General features: G+C 37.9%; 2 protein-coding genes across 2 annotated transcripts; both read left to right on the forward strand.

Annotated features, from left to right (window-relative positions):
* Positions 1-2,214: 2,214 nt before the first annotated feature.
* Positions 2,215-2,796, forward strand: LOC144428210 (uncharacterized). Its single transcript, XM_078117110.1, has one exon. The coding sequence runs from the start codon at positions 2,215-2,217 to the stop codon at positions 2,794-2,796; it is 582 nt and encodes a 193-aa protein (XP_077973236.1).
* A 4,994-nt stretch (positions 2,797-7,790) lies between these two features.
* On the forward strand, positions 7,791-8,723 carry LOC144428211 (uncharacterized). Its single transcript, XM_078117112.1, has one exon. It carries the CDS (start codon positions 7,791-7,793, stop codon positions 8,721-8,723), a length of 933 nt encoding a protein of 310 aa, XP_077973238.1.
* Positions 8,724-16,644: the final 7,921 nt, after the last annotated feature.

Raw genomic sequence — 16,644 nt, forward strand, 5'->3', positions numbered from 1 at the left:
TAAGAATCCTGGCTGGGCTCCTGCTTATAAATAATGTCATTTTTTAATTCCGCCTCTTTACCATATTTCGAGGCTATATTGTTGTCAGATTTTATCAATGCTGTTATTGCTTCTTTGAACAGTTACAAAATTTTGAGTCAGTATTTTGAAGAGTTCGCGGAGCCCTGGGGCTCCGTACGGAGCACTTTGAGAACCTATGGGCTAAACCACTTCATTGCCCAAACTAGAGCCTATTATTGCCAAATTATAGTCCAGATTGTAATAAGTATTTAAATCTATCAGTAACTTTATAAGAATGAGTAATTATAATTAATTAAGGTAGAAAGACAGGGTATAGGAATATGTTGGTTGCTAAGGTTATAAGGTTTTTTTTTTCCATTCTTAGATATTGACTTCTGCAAGGATAGAGGAATTAGGAATAAAGGAATTAGTATTGTTATTTCACAGGATCATTTCTTCATTTAATTATTGTGGCGTAATAGATGTCAATTCAAGTTTATCCTGGATAAGACATCAGCCTGCGAATTTTGTTGTTGTAGACACCATTTATATTCAATAAACTAGCCATTGTATTGATCATCACGGAACGACCTGAAAAACAGATAATAAATCTGCGAGTAGGATATTCAAAGGTTACATATTTGGAAACAGCACTACCCTACACTTTTGTTTAGAATTAATTATTATTTCGAGTAGATATTGATTATTAGTTATCTATCTTTAATAAAACGCTAGTTCAAAGACCAGAGTTGAAATATGGTTGGGACACAGGGTGAATTCCTCGCAAACCATGCAGAAACTCTCAAACCACCCTGACCATTCGTATGTTGGCCTTCACATTAACTTCACAGCAGAACGTGTTTCTAAGCCCCGGAATTTGTCAATTTGTAAGTCGTATTTTTCATGTTTGTTTTATTTATTTAGCTAATATTTGGAGTGATGATCATAAATTAGATTAAATTGTGTGTAATTACTGGAATAAACTGACTCATCGATGTTCATTAATACTGCGATAATGCAATAAGTCAAAGCAACAAATGTTGGATGAACAATTTGGGATCGGGCTTTTTAAGTATTTCTGGTGTTACTAGCACATTGGATCACACGATATCACTCCACATCATAGTTAGGTGATAGCACCGCTTATTACCTACATATTGGATTTAATCTAAATTTGACGTGTGCAACACTAACTGAACTAAACTATTAGACTATGGCATCTACAAATGATGAACCTACACAAGCATTCAAGCAGCAATGTGAAGTACATTCTCAAAATGTGGCAGATCTATGTCACGAACTGTCAACACTTCTATCCGATATTAAGAACAATGTACTTGTCGTAAAAGTCGAAGAAAATTTGGACATTGCATTAAATTCATGGCAAACATTGCAAAAATATATTTCTCCTGGAACTGATGGTGCATCTGTCCCGGTTGCATAAGAAGAAATTGAAACGGCTAAATTACAACTGGCAAGGGCTGAAGAGACTCAAAGGCTGTGGGACATAAAATACCAGAGATATTTAGAGTCTTGTGTGACATCAAGTCGAAGTAAATCACACAAAAGTAAAAAATCTCGTCACTCTCATCAATCTCTTTCATCAATGTCATCTGTTTCAAGTCTAGCAAAGGCACGTTTAATTGAACTAGCAGCTGCTGAAAAAGTTGAGCAAGCACAAGCACAGTTGGCTCAATCTAGACTACAAGCAGAATTCAATCAACGTCAAGCTGAATTGCAACTCGAAATATCCTTGAGAAATGCCCAGCTACAAATGGAAAAAGCTCAAGTAATAGCTACAGCAAGTAGTGTCCGATCTTCAAGGCATAGCTTCCGCCATTCGCAAACTACTAGCATCTCACCACCACCTGTGTTACAAATCAGAGACTACGCTGTGGATTCTATCCCTGTTACATCACAAAGTGTTTTGATGCACCCTGTGTCTAACTGTGTTACCACTGCTGACATACCAACCCATATTACCACTCGCCCGAGTGAACCAATGTTGTCTATGGGCCCGGCAATTGCAACAAGTTCTGGTCATTTGCATTCCCATCAACCCATGTTCTCTAGCTCTCCAGCTTCCCCTGCGAAACTGGCAGACAATGGCTTTCTTCAAAGCACTAGCGGAATGCAAATATACACAAGCTCAGCAGCTATCACAGTCAGTCACAGCTAAATCCACTCACAAGAAATTTTTATCCACAAGTTGGTATGTCTGTGAACACAAGAGCACCTGAACTATTGCAAAGCCATTCCACCAGGCCTGTGATGTCAACACTACCACGGCAAGGTTTGATGCCATCATATGAATTTCCTTCGTACAACATAAACCGTCCAGCTACTAATGTTCAACCAAGGAACGCAGCTAGCAAGGATGATTTATTTGCACTTATGCAAACAGTGCGTCAAGGGTTCACTTTGCCTAAGCTAGATCCAATTACATTTGATGGTAACCCTGAGTATTATCATTCATTCATCCAAGGCTTCGAAAACATGATTGATAGACATCCATATCCGCCTGATGTGAAGTTAGCACAGCTCATTCAAATGTGTAAAGGAAGGGCGAAAGACGCAATCAAGCATCTGGTTGTGATAGCACCTGCAGCAGAAGGTATGGCAAGAAAGACTTTGGAATTCAGATTCGGAAATCAAACTTTGGTGATTGAAGCAATTATAAAGCAGCTCACTGCTGGTCCTCAGCTAAAGGCTAACGATGCTGAAGCGCTTTATGACCTTGCTGTGAAGATGAGAAATTGTTATACTTTCTCATTGGAAGAAGGAACACATTCTTGATGCACAATCGTATCTGCGAGACATCTTTGATCGATTGCCATATCATGTACAAATGGACTATCTCAGAGATGAATCATGGAAAAATGGTCCTATTCCATCCTACATGCATTTACTAGAATATGTTGAAAGAAGAGCTCACCTGAGCAACACATTTTATGGTCGATTCATGGCCGAACGCTATGTCAAAAGTAGGCAGCAGGTTAACCCTAGACCTCGCTCAGCTAAGACATACACAACCACAAGTTCTACAATTGCAACTACAAGGGAAAAGAAAAGTGACAACAAATTCACCAAGAACACTCAAATTCAATGTCTATGTTGTGGTGATTCACACTTTCTGTATCACTGCACGAAGTTCAAAGATAAAGATACCAAAGAGAGACTTTTAGAGACTTCGTTCGAGAATACAAGGCATGCTTCAACTGTTTGCGTGCAGGACACAACGTAAAGGATTGCAAGTTAACAACTGTGGAAAGAAACACCACACACTTCTTCATGATGACACCCTGTCTTCTCAGAAACCTGTTAATTCTAATGCAAAATCCAGTGGCTCAAATGGGCCCAGTGTGAGTAATGTGCATGCAAATTTTATTTCACCTAATATAGAAAATTATCCTGTGCGACTTATGGTTGTACCAGTCAAGGTTTCTGCTAATGATTCTGATTGTTATTCATTTACATATGCTTTCCTTGATTATGGCTCGTCACGTTCATTTTGCACCACTGATCTTGCTAAGAGCTTAGGCCTTCAAGGTGAAACTGAGGGGTGTACTATTCACACTGCCAGTGGTTCAAAGCCCCACTCAGGAAAGAGAGTATCTTTCACTATTACTGGTATTAACGAGCCTAACGAAATATGTATAAATAATATTTTGACTTTGGATGGTATTCCTGATTTGCATGACTCTATCCCACATCAGGAAATAGTGGAACAGTATCCACACTTGCATGGTTTATCTTTCCCCGAAGTAAATGGCACCATTAAAGTGCTGATAGGTTCTGATGTATTGGGACAATTTCCCATCTCAGACACATGTGTTGGTGAACAAGGCTCACCAACTGCTTACCATACAATGTTAGGTTGGGCTCTAGCAGGTCCTGACAAAAATGCTCAAATTTCAAATTGTGTCGATGTCAATTTTTTGAAAGCAGGTTATAGTTATGCAAATTCTATTGAGGAAAGTACTAATTTATCTATGTGTCATATTTGTGGTCATGATTTTGTTGATTTATATGCTGATCCATGTACTACAGAGTTTTCTGTCGATGACAAGAAAGCATTGAGCATTATGGCAGATACAGTGAAAATGGTAAATGGTAGGTATCAAATTGCCTTACCCCGGGTATCTGATAATGTAACCCTTCCTAATAATCGTTTTATAGCTGAAAAGAGGCTAGTATATCTCAAGCGAAAATTCCTGAAAGACCCAAATCTTTTCCAAAAATACAAAGATAAAATACACGAATACACCAGAATGGTTATGCAGAATACTTACCCATACATGAATTGCCACACAGTAACAGAACATCATATTTCCAACATCACTATACTGGCCAAAAATTTCGGGTAGTATTTGATTGTTCAGCCGAGTTTCAAGGCACTTGTTTGAATAACAACTTGTTATCAGGTCCTTTCAATACTAATACATTGGTTGGTGTTCTCTTGCGTTTCCGACAGGAACCCGTTGCGGTAAATTGTGACATCCCTCAAATGTTTCATAGAATTCGGGTAAATCCACCTGATTGCGATTCCATGCGATTTCTATGGTGGCCCAATGATGATTTATCCCGAGACCCTGTTGAGCTAAAAATGTTGAGTCATATATTTGGTTGTAAGAGTTCTCCATCTGTTGCTACATTTGCGCTACGAAAGGTAGCTGATGATAATTTATCCAATGCTGACTCTGTCACTATTGAAACTGTTAATCGTAATTTTTTCGTGGATGATTGTTTGAAAAGTTTGCCTACTGCTGACCAAACCGTCAGTTTGATATCTCAACTACGTAAGCTATTAGATACATGTGGTTTTCATCTTGCTAAGTTCATAAGCAATGACCAAGCTGTTTTAGATTCTATACCCGATGAAGATAAAGCCCCATCTATGGAAGATTTTGACATTCAAGGTGATTCCTCAAATAAGACACTCGGTGTGCATTGGCGCATTGATGCTGACAAATTCGTAATACGTATAAATGTAGAGCCTCGTCCTCTAACACGGTGAGGTATTTTGTCAATGGTTAGTCAAGTATTTGACCCATTGGGATTTGTCCAGCCATTTATCTTGCCCGCAAAACCTATTCTTCGCGAGTTGTGCGATAAAGGTTATTGCTGGGATGATAACATTTCTGGCCCACCTAGAGAAAGTTGAGAAAATTGGATCGCTTCATTATCAAACCTAAATTATTTGTCTATTCCTCGTTGTTTCAAGCCAGCTGACTTCACACCCACTGAGGTACAGTTGCATTTGTTTCCGACAGGAACCCGTTGCGGTAAATTGTGACATCCCTCAAATGTTTCATAGAATTCGGGTAAATCCACCTGATTGCGATTCCATGCGATTTCTATGGTGGCCCAATGATGATTTATCCCGAGACCCTGTTGAGCTAAAAATGTTGAGTCATATATTTGGTTGTAAGAGTTCTCCATCTGTTGCTACATTTGCGCTACGAAAGGTAGCTGATGATAATTTATCCAATGCTGACTCTGTCACTATTGAAACTGTTAATCGTAATTTTTTCGTGGATGATTGTTTGAAAAGTTTGCCTACTGCTGACCAAACCGTCAGTTTGATATCTCAACTACGTAAGCTATTAGATACATGTGGTTTTCATCTTGCTAAGTTCATAAGCAATGACCAAGCTGTTTTAGATTCTATACCCGATGAAGATAAAGCCCCATCTATGGAAGATTTTGACATTCAAGGTGATTCCTCAAATAAGACACTCGGTGTGCATTGGCGCATTGATGCTGACAAATTCGTAATACGTATAAATGTAGAGCCTCGTCCTCTAACACGGTGAGGTATTTTGTCAATGGTTTGTCAAGTATTTGACCCATTGGGATTTGTCCAGCCATTTATCTTGCCCGCAAAACCTATTCTTCGCGAGTTGTGCGATAAAGGTTATTGCTGGGATGATAACATTTCTGGCCCACCTAGAGAAAGTTGAGAAAATTGGATCGCTTCATTATCAAACCTAAATTATTTGTCTATTCCTCGTTGTTTCAAGCCAGCTGACTTCACACCCACTGAGGTACAGTTGCATTTGTTTCCGACAGGAACCCGTTGCGGTAAATTGTGACATCCCTCAAATGTTTCATAGAATTCGGGTAAATCCACCTGATTGCGATTCCATGCGATTTCTATGGTGGCCCAATGATGATTTATCCCGAGACCCTGTTGAGCTAAAAATGTTGAGTCATATATTTGGTTGTAAGAGTTCTCCATCTGTTGCTACATTTGCGCTACGAAAGGTAGCTGATGATAATTTATCCAATGCTGACTCTGTCACTATTGAAACTGTTAATCGTAATTTTTTCGTGGATGATTGTTTGAAAAGTTTGCCTACTGCTGACCAAACCGTCAGTTTGATATCTCAACTACGTAAGCTATTAGATACATGTGGTTTTCATCTTGCTAAGTTCATAAGCAATGACCAAGCTGTTTTAGATTCTATACCCGATGAAGATAAAGCCCCATCTATGGAAGATTTTGACATTCAAGGTGATTCCTCAAATAAGACACTCGGTGTGCATTGGCGCATTGATGCTGACAAATTCGTAATACGTATAAATGTAGAGCCTCGTCCTCTAACACGGTGAGGTATTTTGTCAATGGTTAGTCAAGTATTTGACTCATTGGGATTTGTCCAGCCATTTATCTTGCCCGCAAAACCTATTCTTCGCGAGTTGTGCGATAAAGGTTATTGCTGGGATGATAACATTTCTGGCCCACCTAGAGAAAGTTGAGAAAATTGGATCGCTTCATTATCAAACCTAAATTATTTGTCTATTCCTCGTTGTTTCAAGCCAGCTGACTTCACACCCACTGAGGTACAGTTGCATTTGTACTGTGACGCTAGCAGAGTTGGTTATGGTTGTTCGAGTTATTTGCGTATGATTGATGCAGCAAATAACATTCATGTTGTTTTTGTGAGAGGCGTTTCCCGTGTCACCCCCAAGCAACCTATTACTATACCACGTCTCGAAGTGGTATCTGCAGTTGCTGCTGCAGAGTTGGCCAGATCTATTGTTAAAGAGTTAGATTATAAAATTGATAAAGTTCTGTACTGGACAGACTCGACTTCAGTGCTTCAGTTTTTGAACAACCGTGCTGAAAGTTTCCAAGTCTAGTCTTTGGTTTGATGGCCCAGAGTTTTTGTGCAAGGATGAGTCCTTTTGGCCCGCTCGCCCTTGTAATGTTCCAATTTCAGGTGTTAATTGTCCAATTGCATCTGAGTTTAGAGGCAACTATTTATCTACTGATTGTGAATATGAATCTCCATTCCCCCCATTTTTCATTAGATATTCCAAGTTTGAAAAACTACAGCGTGCTATGGTTTGGTTGATGCGTTTTCAAGGATACATGAGATGGAAGTATCTTAAATGTGACCGAGTTCCTGCATCTCGATTCATTTCTGTAGAGGAACTGAGAAATGCTAGTTGAACAAAAACAGAAATTGAAGTCTACACTGGCCAAGCCTCTACTAAAGTGTGACCCTTTCATACAAGATGGTAATATGCGTATGAGAGGACGGCTTGAAAAATCTGATTTGCCAGAGCAACAGAAGAATCCAATCATCTTGCCACCTCACCATTATGTAACAAAGCTGATCATCGACATGCATCATAGAAATACAGGTCACTCTGGAACTCTCCATGTTCTTGCGTCAGTTAGAGAAAGATATTGGATATTACGGGGACAATCAGCTGTTGGAAAAGTCATCAGATAATGTATACCATGCAGAGAAAGATCTGCTCGTACAGGCGAGCAGTGGATGGCAGACCTCCCCAGCTGTAGAGTTGTTCCTGGAAAGAAACCGTTCGAATCTACATTTGTAGACTACCTTGGCCCAATCAAGGTCAAGCTTGGTCGAAATGAATACAAGCGTTATGGATGTCTTTTTACTTGCATGGCCACACGTGCCGTACATATTGAAGTTGCAGAGTCACTTGATACATCAGCATTTCTACAAGCGTTTTTCCGATTCACTGACAGACGCTCAAGACCTATCCACGTATATTCGGATAATGGTACAAATTTTATAGGCGGAGAGAAAGAGTTGAGAGAGGGAATTAGAAACTGGAACAAACATGTGATTGACAAGTCATTATCTCAAAAAGAAATTCAATGGCACTTCTCACCTCCATTGGCCAGTCATCAATCAGGTGTCGTGGAGCGATTAGTTCGAGAAGTCAAGAAAACATTACGTGCTATCACTGATGGTCGATCATTTTCAGATTATTCATTGTGGTCCTTCCTAACTAGCGTTGAAAGGATATTAAATGATAGACCACTCACACCACTAAGTGATGATCCTAAAGACTTAAATGTTTTGACACCAAATTCAATTCTAATTGCCAAACTTGATCCATCTCTACCTTTAGACAAATTTATGAAGACTGATGATTATAGAAGAACATGGCGATATTCACAAAGGCTCCTGGATTTATTCTGGGATAGATGGAAGAAAGAATATTTGCCTCTGCTACAAGAAAGACAAAAATGGCACACTACACAAAGAAATCTGGAAGTTGGCGATTTGGTGTTGATGTTTGATGATAGTTCCCCTCGCAGTCATTGGCCGAAGGCGATTGTTGATGAGACATACCCTGACAAGCATGGTATTGTTCGAAGGGTTAAAGTCCGTACTGCAAATTCTACTTATGTACGGGATGTTCGCAAGCTGTGCTTGTTAGAGGCCATATAGTGACACGCACATACACACACATTGTACATAACATGCACCTATTCACAACATACATACCGCAACAGGAATTATGCTTGTACCACATTCCTACCCTTTCCTTAGAGATTCTCGTTTACCATTTTTATGTATCTCTAATGGTGCTCATTCTTTCAGATTAATTATTTCTGATTAATTTTTGTGTGTTTCACACATTGTGTTGTTTGAACATTTCTTTTATTGCTTTAACAGATTACATAAAATGCTTTTCATTTTCTCTAATTTGGGCCCGGTATGTAAGAAATGTTTCCTCATTTTAATTATGGTCACTAGTTTGTGTTCCAGAAAAGTGTTTCCTAATATCTATTTTTTGCAATCATGCCAGTCTTGCGATAATCGTTCAATTTTACAAGCGTAGTACATTCGTATTCAGCTAAATGGAGTGATTATTATCCTAAATTTGATATTAATAATTATTTCCACATATTATTCCCATGGTTAATACATGACAAGTCCCAAATATATATTTTATGGAGCCAACTTGGCTGTATATTCTGACCAATAATCTGGCATCTGTAAATTCTCCCGCACGCCGCTCTCTTCTTTCTGAGTTTTTAGTGAGCGCACCTCTGTTTCTAAGCGCCGGAATTTGTCAATTTGTAAGTCGTATTTTTCATGTTTGTTTTATTTATTTAGCTAATATTTGGAGTGATGATCATAGATTGGATTAAATTGTGTGTAATTACTGGAATAAACTGACTCATCGATGTTCATTACTACTGCGATAATGCAATAAAGTCAAAGCAACAAATGTTGGATGAACTATTTGGGATCGGGCTTTTTAAGTATTTCTGGTGTTACTCGCACATTGGATCATACGATATCACTCCACATCATAGTTAGGTGATAGCACCGCTTATTACCTACACTCACGTTTGCTGAATGCCTATAGCTAGAATTTTTAAGCTATAAAAAAATAATGAACGAGGATATATGATTAACAATTTTCCTAATACATGCCATGAAGCTTAAAGCAATTACATTCAATACCAAACTAATTTTGTTATATATATATATATGTAATTATTACCAAGTGGAATTCCCAACAGATCGACACATCTCTATCCCAAAAGGACATGCAATAGCACTTTTCACCTCTTTCTAGTCACCAAAATGAAGTGGTGAAAAGAATGGTGCGCAAGGTGAGAAGAATTCTATTGAATGGCCAGTCTCTCAATGATTAATTATTATGGTCTCTTCTCACAGCAGTAAAAAATATTATCAGCGATAAACCACCACTGAGTGACGATCCGAATGATTTGAATTGCTCTCTCTCCAAACTCAATGTTGATAAATAGATTAGAACAGTCTTTGCCACCTGATTTGTTATTTCGAACAGATGAATACAGAAGTTGATACAGACATGTTCAGCGATTACTTGATTTATTTTGGCAGCGCTTGACAAAAGAATATTGTCCCCAATTACAGTGCCGACAGAAGTGACTCAATGTTCAACACAACTTTCAAGTTGGAGATTTTTTGGCCCTGATTATCAAGAAGTTGTCAGGAAAGTGAAAGTGCACATATCCAATTGTATTTATGTGCGTGACATAATGAAGTTCTGCCTACTTCAGGGGTGGGCAACCTTTGGCACGCGTGCCAAACTTGGCACGCGAGCCCATTTATTCGGCATGCGAGCGAGGCCTCAGAAACGAGATCGTCTTATTTCAGATAAAAAGTTTCGAGACTGAATTATCTGATAAAACTCGGTGTTCGTTTATTCATTATCGTTTGTTAACAATCTGTTAATTATTTAAACTTTTTTTGTCTTTTTATGGCTTCAAATAAATATATATATCATGGCGTATCAACTGAGCTCTCGACGAATTTTGTCGGAATTAACACAACGTTTGGCTACATTGTTACGTAATATATATTTCTGATTGATTTATGAAGTTGTGCAGCTCATGTTGGTTAGGGTTACGTGCTAACTTACTGTTATAACTTGATTTCGAAAGAAATATAAGCTATTAGGAAAGGGAATACAAGAGAGAAGTGCAGAAAACGAACTATTACATGATTGGGATGCCATTCCCGAGAATTTTTTTAAAACTTGAAAACTTTGCAATGCACTATTCTACAACAGGGGTCGGTAAACTGAGGGCCAAATGCGGCCCGCGAGCTAATTTGTTGCGGCCCTCGAACAACCCGACATTTATTAAATGAAGCAAAAAATGTTCCCAAATTTATTATTGTATGTACGCGGATTTAGTCAGTTGCATGTCGTTCGAGTTAATTGTGATCTTTAAAATTCAAAAATGTTTGGAAAACGCAGGATAGCTCGCGACGAGGACTAAACATTCCAATGTGCTTCGACGAAAAATTCGACCCGAGATCCAGGACTGCGCCACAGTTGATCTATGCGACAGTGCAAAACAAGTAATGGGCACGTTCGGAAGCACATATTGCTGCGAACAACTTTATCTGAAATGCATTACACTTGGAATAAACTTCGTACTCGCTTGTCAGGTCTTCTTTGGAAGACGTACCGTGGGGGCAAGTGGCAAAAAAACATCATCCTTCACATTAATAACAAGTAAATAAAAACAATATGTTGTTGAATAATATATATATATTAAGAAACGGCACATACACATCTCATAGTAGCAGGCTTTTAACGCAATAATAGAAGGTGTGAATGCGCCACAATTTGAAATTCAATCTAGCGCTTGTTCGAAGGAGGAAATATTGCGGCCTGCGCGCTACAGGGAATGTGTATGCAAGTACATAAAGTTTTCCGACTAGTGCTCTACATCATCTGCATATGCTTGTGAATCTTTGTTCTCAGTTATGATTGGAATTTTAATAAGTCGTCTCGTAACAGGAGTAGCCTGGACGTTGAAACCAGTAGTTCGTATATTTCTTTGAAAATTACAAAATATAAACCCAATGTAAAATCTCTATCAGCGGTAATGCAGCAGCAGAAGTCTCACTGAGATAGAATAAGAAAAGTAATCAAATCTATTTGTCAGACTGATAATATATCCGAATAGTGAATCCGTCTGTAGGCCTACATGTTTGAAAGGTTTATTATTATGTATTTTTGCTTTGGAAGTAGCAAAGCATTGTTTTTAATTTTGGTCGGCACGCGGAAGAATTTTGTTGTTAAATTTAGCCGATTTTGGCACGCGAGCCGAAAAAGGTTGCCCACCCCTGGCCTACTTGAACCTTGTTGAGTACATTTACGTACAAAATACACACTGCATATATAGCATCCACACCACACACACAAATTGACAATTTCGTTATCTTCATAGGTTTTGTTTCCGTATTTTTAACTCCAATTGTTTTCGGAAGTTTTTATTTTTATATTTCTCTCCGTTATCCATTTCATCAACACATTTCATATAATTTCCGGTGCCGGTATGTACGAAATGTTTTATTGCCCATTTTATTGAACCGCCCTTTAATTTAAGCACTGTAAAGTTAGTCAACGTCCCTCCTTTTACTGTGGCGAATAAATGACTCACCCCCCCCCCCCCTCGCTAGAATATTTGAAATTTTGTTGCCACGAGGTAGATGCACGTCGCACAATGCGGATCAGGGAGTCTGCTGTGCAAATGTATGTTTTATTAATGATGGGTTTTCCTATTTCGCGTTTGACTCATGCCATACGTTGCAAAATGATTATCAGGTGGGAATTTGATACTTAGAATATTGTTAGGTTTATTCATATATTACCCGAATAGGTTTTGAGGATTGCTCTAATATATGCAATGTTATATTTATCATTGTCTTGTTTTGTATCCTAGCATACTCGCGGCTGTTCTTTGAGTCCTTGTCAAAAATAGTCAATTTATTATTAACACCAATACTGAAGTACTAAGACTGTTAACACTGATGTCAACATCAGATGTGTTTCAGGCTGATAACAAAGTTTCTTTCAAAGTTTCTTGTTGGTGCATAAATTGAAGACAATAATTTGGATACCAAAGGACAGGATACGACTTTAGTTAGCTCGTAACTCGTAACCGTAGTGGGAAACCTTACTTCAAACTACTTATCCCACATGCACAACCTTTACATTTGTTCAATTTCTGATGAATGGGCTAGTATGAAAGGGAGGTTTGAAGATCACAGTGCCAGTATTTGACAAGTCAAAGACAGTTAAACTCATATATTTTATTATCCACATATTTTGTTTCTGTTATCATTCTCTTAGAAGTATTTTGTGGTTATCTCTTGGTATCCACACGTGTCAAGAAATAAGGTTAAATGAGTGGTCTTTCGCGTGTCTCGAATGTTATATGAGATGAAAATAACACAATGTATACGCTTTTTTTTCTCGTGATTGCATCGCATACGGCACCGATGTCCTAGCAATAGAATGATGAGAAATAAGATTAGAAAAGCCGATACTCGCATTCGCTGGATGCCCGTAAAATTAGAATTTTTCACATTATAAAAAATAAGGAACGGGTAGATATAATTGACAATCTTTCAAATACATGATATGTGGCTTAAAGTAATTACATTTAATCTCAAACAAACTTTGTGATATATATATATGAAGACGTTGTGGAATTATTACTTGTCTTAGTGAATTGGATGGAGCAAGATTCGAATCTAAATTTACATGCGTGTCCATAGATTTTCTGCAATCGTATTGAAGATCGATTTCTCTACATCTTTTACCGATACAATATTAATTTATGTTTCTACTAATTGCAGCATCCGTTATATAAGATCTACCCTAGGGTGGTCCAAGGTTGCGAGGTTGGCATGACGCAATAACTTTTGGCGATGTCTCGCGGGCCGCAGTAGGAGAAAACCCAAAAGTGATAAAACATCGGGAGTTTACCCATTTGCTTCTTGAGAAATATCGTGATATTTTTGGCGTTTTTCTTCATGTTTGATTTTGTAATGTCCGCTAAAATTATATTTTTGCGTGGTAGAAATTACTTGGAAACACACCAGACCCCGTCATTGAACGTTGTTGGAGAAAGGTAAATACGTTTCCTATTTCTTGTTCATTTGTTATACACTTATTGTATGATGAATTCATATATTTGACTAATTTCATTACTTTTAGCGTGATTAGGTCTAGTGGTATCGTCAAATAACAACCAAAATATCTGTCTAAGATGAGACTCCGGACCCAGCTAAAAAAACTGGATTGCGCGGCGCTAAGTCAGGTCTGCGTTTCGTCATTGCTGTAACATGGTCACGTCTCTAAAATTGAGAAGTTACTTAAGGCGAGCTTCATGTACGAAGTTTGCATGGAAGCGCGATTCATCTCATCAGCTTGGTCATGTCTGCACAAGACAATTTATTCTCCTCGTACCGACCACGGGAAGTCGTTTCCATCCTGGTAGAGTCTTGACGTTTATAGATACAACATTGAAATTCCGTGATTTTATCAAATATCAATCCCGACATCGGGATTAGGAAAAAGGCCAATCACAGTTGGAATAGTTCAGAAATAACTCAGGAATATTCTGCCAATAAATACACTTATCTAACAATGGTTTAGTACACGCTAAAATTGTTCTACGGGCGCAAGGAATGTGTGCTAAGGCCGCGGTTCAGACCACCCTGATCTACCCTATAAAGCTCGGTACAAGCAGTACTTAAGCATATTCATGTAACCTCTATCCTGATATCCCAACTAACATGCATTCTTAAATCATCATAGGTTGTTACTGTTCCATCCGAATGTTGGCCAGGGTAAATATTGATATCTTTACGTAAACTGCGAAGGCGCGTCTGACGCACTACACAATGGTATGATTTGAGTTTGTTGATTAATTAGGATAATTGGTAAATTGGAAGCGCAATAGTTGAATATCTTGTCTCAGTCTATCTCAGTATTCGGTGTGAATCAGTGTTTACAGGTTCTGTATTGTTGGTAGTACTCGTTATGTATCTGTTGGAAATACCAATTTGTAAATTCTTGTAAGAACTGAGGTTTTCAAGTGTAAGACAAATATAATTCAGGGCAGTATTACAGTTAAGCTAACATAGTAACTACTGCTTCAATATTTTTGTCATAAAACTTGAATTATATTTACATCAGAGCATATTTCGTTTGGTTGTGTTACTTGTAGAGCCAGGACATAACGTATGTATATACTAAATTAGGTTTTGTATGTGTTTAATCTTTATCGTGCTGATGGATTTGAAATATAGAGAGTTGTGTATATAGAGAATATATTGAGTTGTCTATCCGTATGAAATATTGAGTTTTCGTTTATTGTTTTCAGCCGATGCCATGTTCCTGATTCTATTCCAAGTTCCACCGTGTTGACTGTTTTTGTTTTGAACAAACTACACAGATTCTTAGTTGAATTTCATTGGGACATAGCACTTTAAGGCACAGATAATATGCTGGAACCCCTTGCTCTCTAATATCAAACACTAGTAACTGGTTCAGAAACAAATCGTTTAGTTCGTGACAGAACTTGTTTATTGGGGGCGCGTTGTCGAAGATCTCTAACCACTAATAATTAGCTACGGATGTAAATTTTTCTTCTTCTCGGAAACATTTTTAAAATATTGCATTTGAAGAATATCCTAACGTGAAAACCAGAAGAATGAGCATGTGTTCAAGTAGGCTTGCACGTAATTTACAGATTTACGGAATTACGTAAAGTCGTAATTATTGGTCGAGCGCTTTCGCGATTGAAACGAGCTCTCTTCAAAGCAGTCAATTCCGTCGATTGTAAAAAGTGAAAGTTTAAAAAGAAGTTAAAGCTTCGGTATTTGCAGCCGTTTTTCTCACTTTTCTCTCTCTTGCCAATACGTCACCGTGATAATTAATGTCGCGCTTATCAAACAGCAATATGACGACGGAAGAGAAATTGCGTAATGAACCGACGCAACTTCGTCTTTTCGGCATCGGTAAAGCGATTGAGACGGCAGAGAAACAACAATATGACGGGATTTCCCGCGATCCGGTAAAAATCCTTTGCGGACCGTTGACGGTCCGCGGACCGGCGGTTGGGAAGCACTGTTTTAGAATATTAAATCGAATCCAGAATCCTATTCTATTTTTATAGTTACCGTATTTAAATAGTGGATTTCTCCACCACAATGATTGAAATTAAAAAAAAAAGCTAAATTGTAGCCTAAATGTTTAATGTATAACTATCTTTATGCAGTATTTAATTGAAAATGTCCTGATCATTGGATTATATTTAACCAAGGCAACGAGATTTAAGAATTTCGACGATCGTTTTTTTTTGTTTTTAACAGTTCAATATTCTCAATTTAACTACTATCAAATATCAAGTATGAGCCAGTGTGTTTATTCTGTGCGAGAACCATTTTCAATTACAAAACCTTGATGTTCTGTTACCGGTTTTATCGTTTTATATATATCAGTCCGGACTTGTCCTTGCTCAATATATTTTCCACAATGCCTCGCAATATTTCGGCCAAATATGATTAACTGTCTTTACCAAATGCGGCAACTTATTTTGATTCTTGAATACCACCGACACTCAACCAAATTTGTGTAAATCTTGGCCGATAGCATCGTCGACTTGAGTTAGAAAAATAAGTATTTTTTTTTCGTGTGTGCAAAATAAATGTCACAATATGCATTTTTTTGCGATATAACTTTGTATTTTCGGAAAAGCCATATCATATAAGTACGGTATTTAAATTATGCGCAAATAATTAATATTTGATCTAAATTTGTTGCAAATAATGTTACAACATTTAGGCCGCGACATGATTTAATGTAAAATGAAGCATGGTAATCGGAATAACGTCAATAAGTCGGCATCAATAATTATTATAAAATGCTGACTAGGTAGTAAAGTCGAATAATGTTAAAAACGGTGCAATAACAAGTCTTCGTCGCGAGGCAAGAGCAAGTATGATCAAACGAGAGAATACGCTCGTCATGGCATTGATAAATTGGAAACCCGACATTTTTTTG

The sequence above is a fragment of the Styela clava genome, chromosome 10, assembly GCF_964204865.1.
Source record: "Styela clava chromosome 10, kaStyClav1.hap1.2, whole genome shotgun sequence".
NCBI classification, from domain to species: Eukaryota; Metazoa; Chordata; class Ascidiacea; order Stolidobranchia; family Styelidae; genus Styela; species Styela clava.

Coding starts and splice junctions, on each gene's coding strand:
- LOC144428210 (XM_078117110.1), top strand. CDS start 2,215: ATGTCTGTGAACACAAGAGCACCTGAACTATTGCAAAGCCATTCCACC.
- LOC144428211 (XM_078117112.1), top strand. CDS start 7,791: ATGGCAGACCTCCCCAGCTGTAGAGTTGTTCCTGGAAAGAAACCGTTC.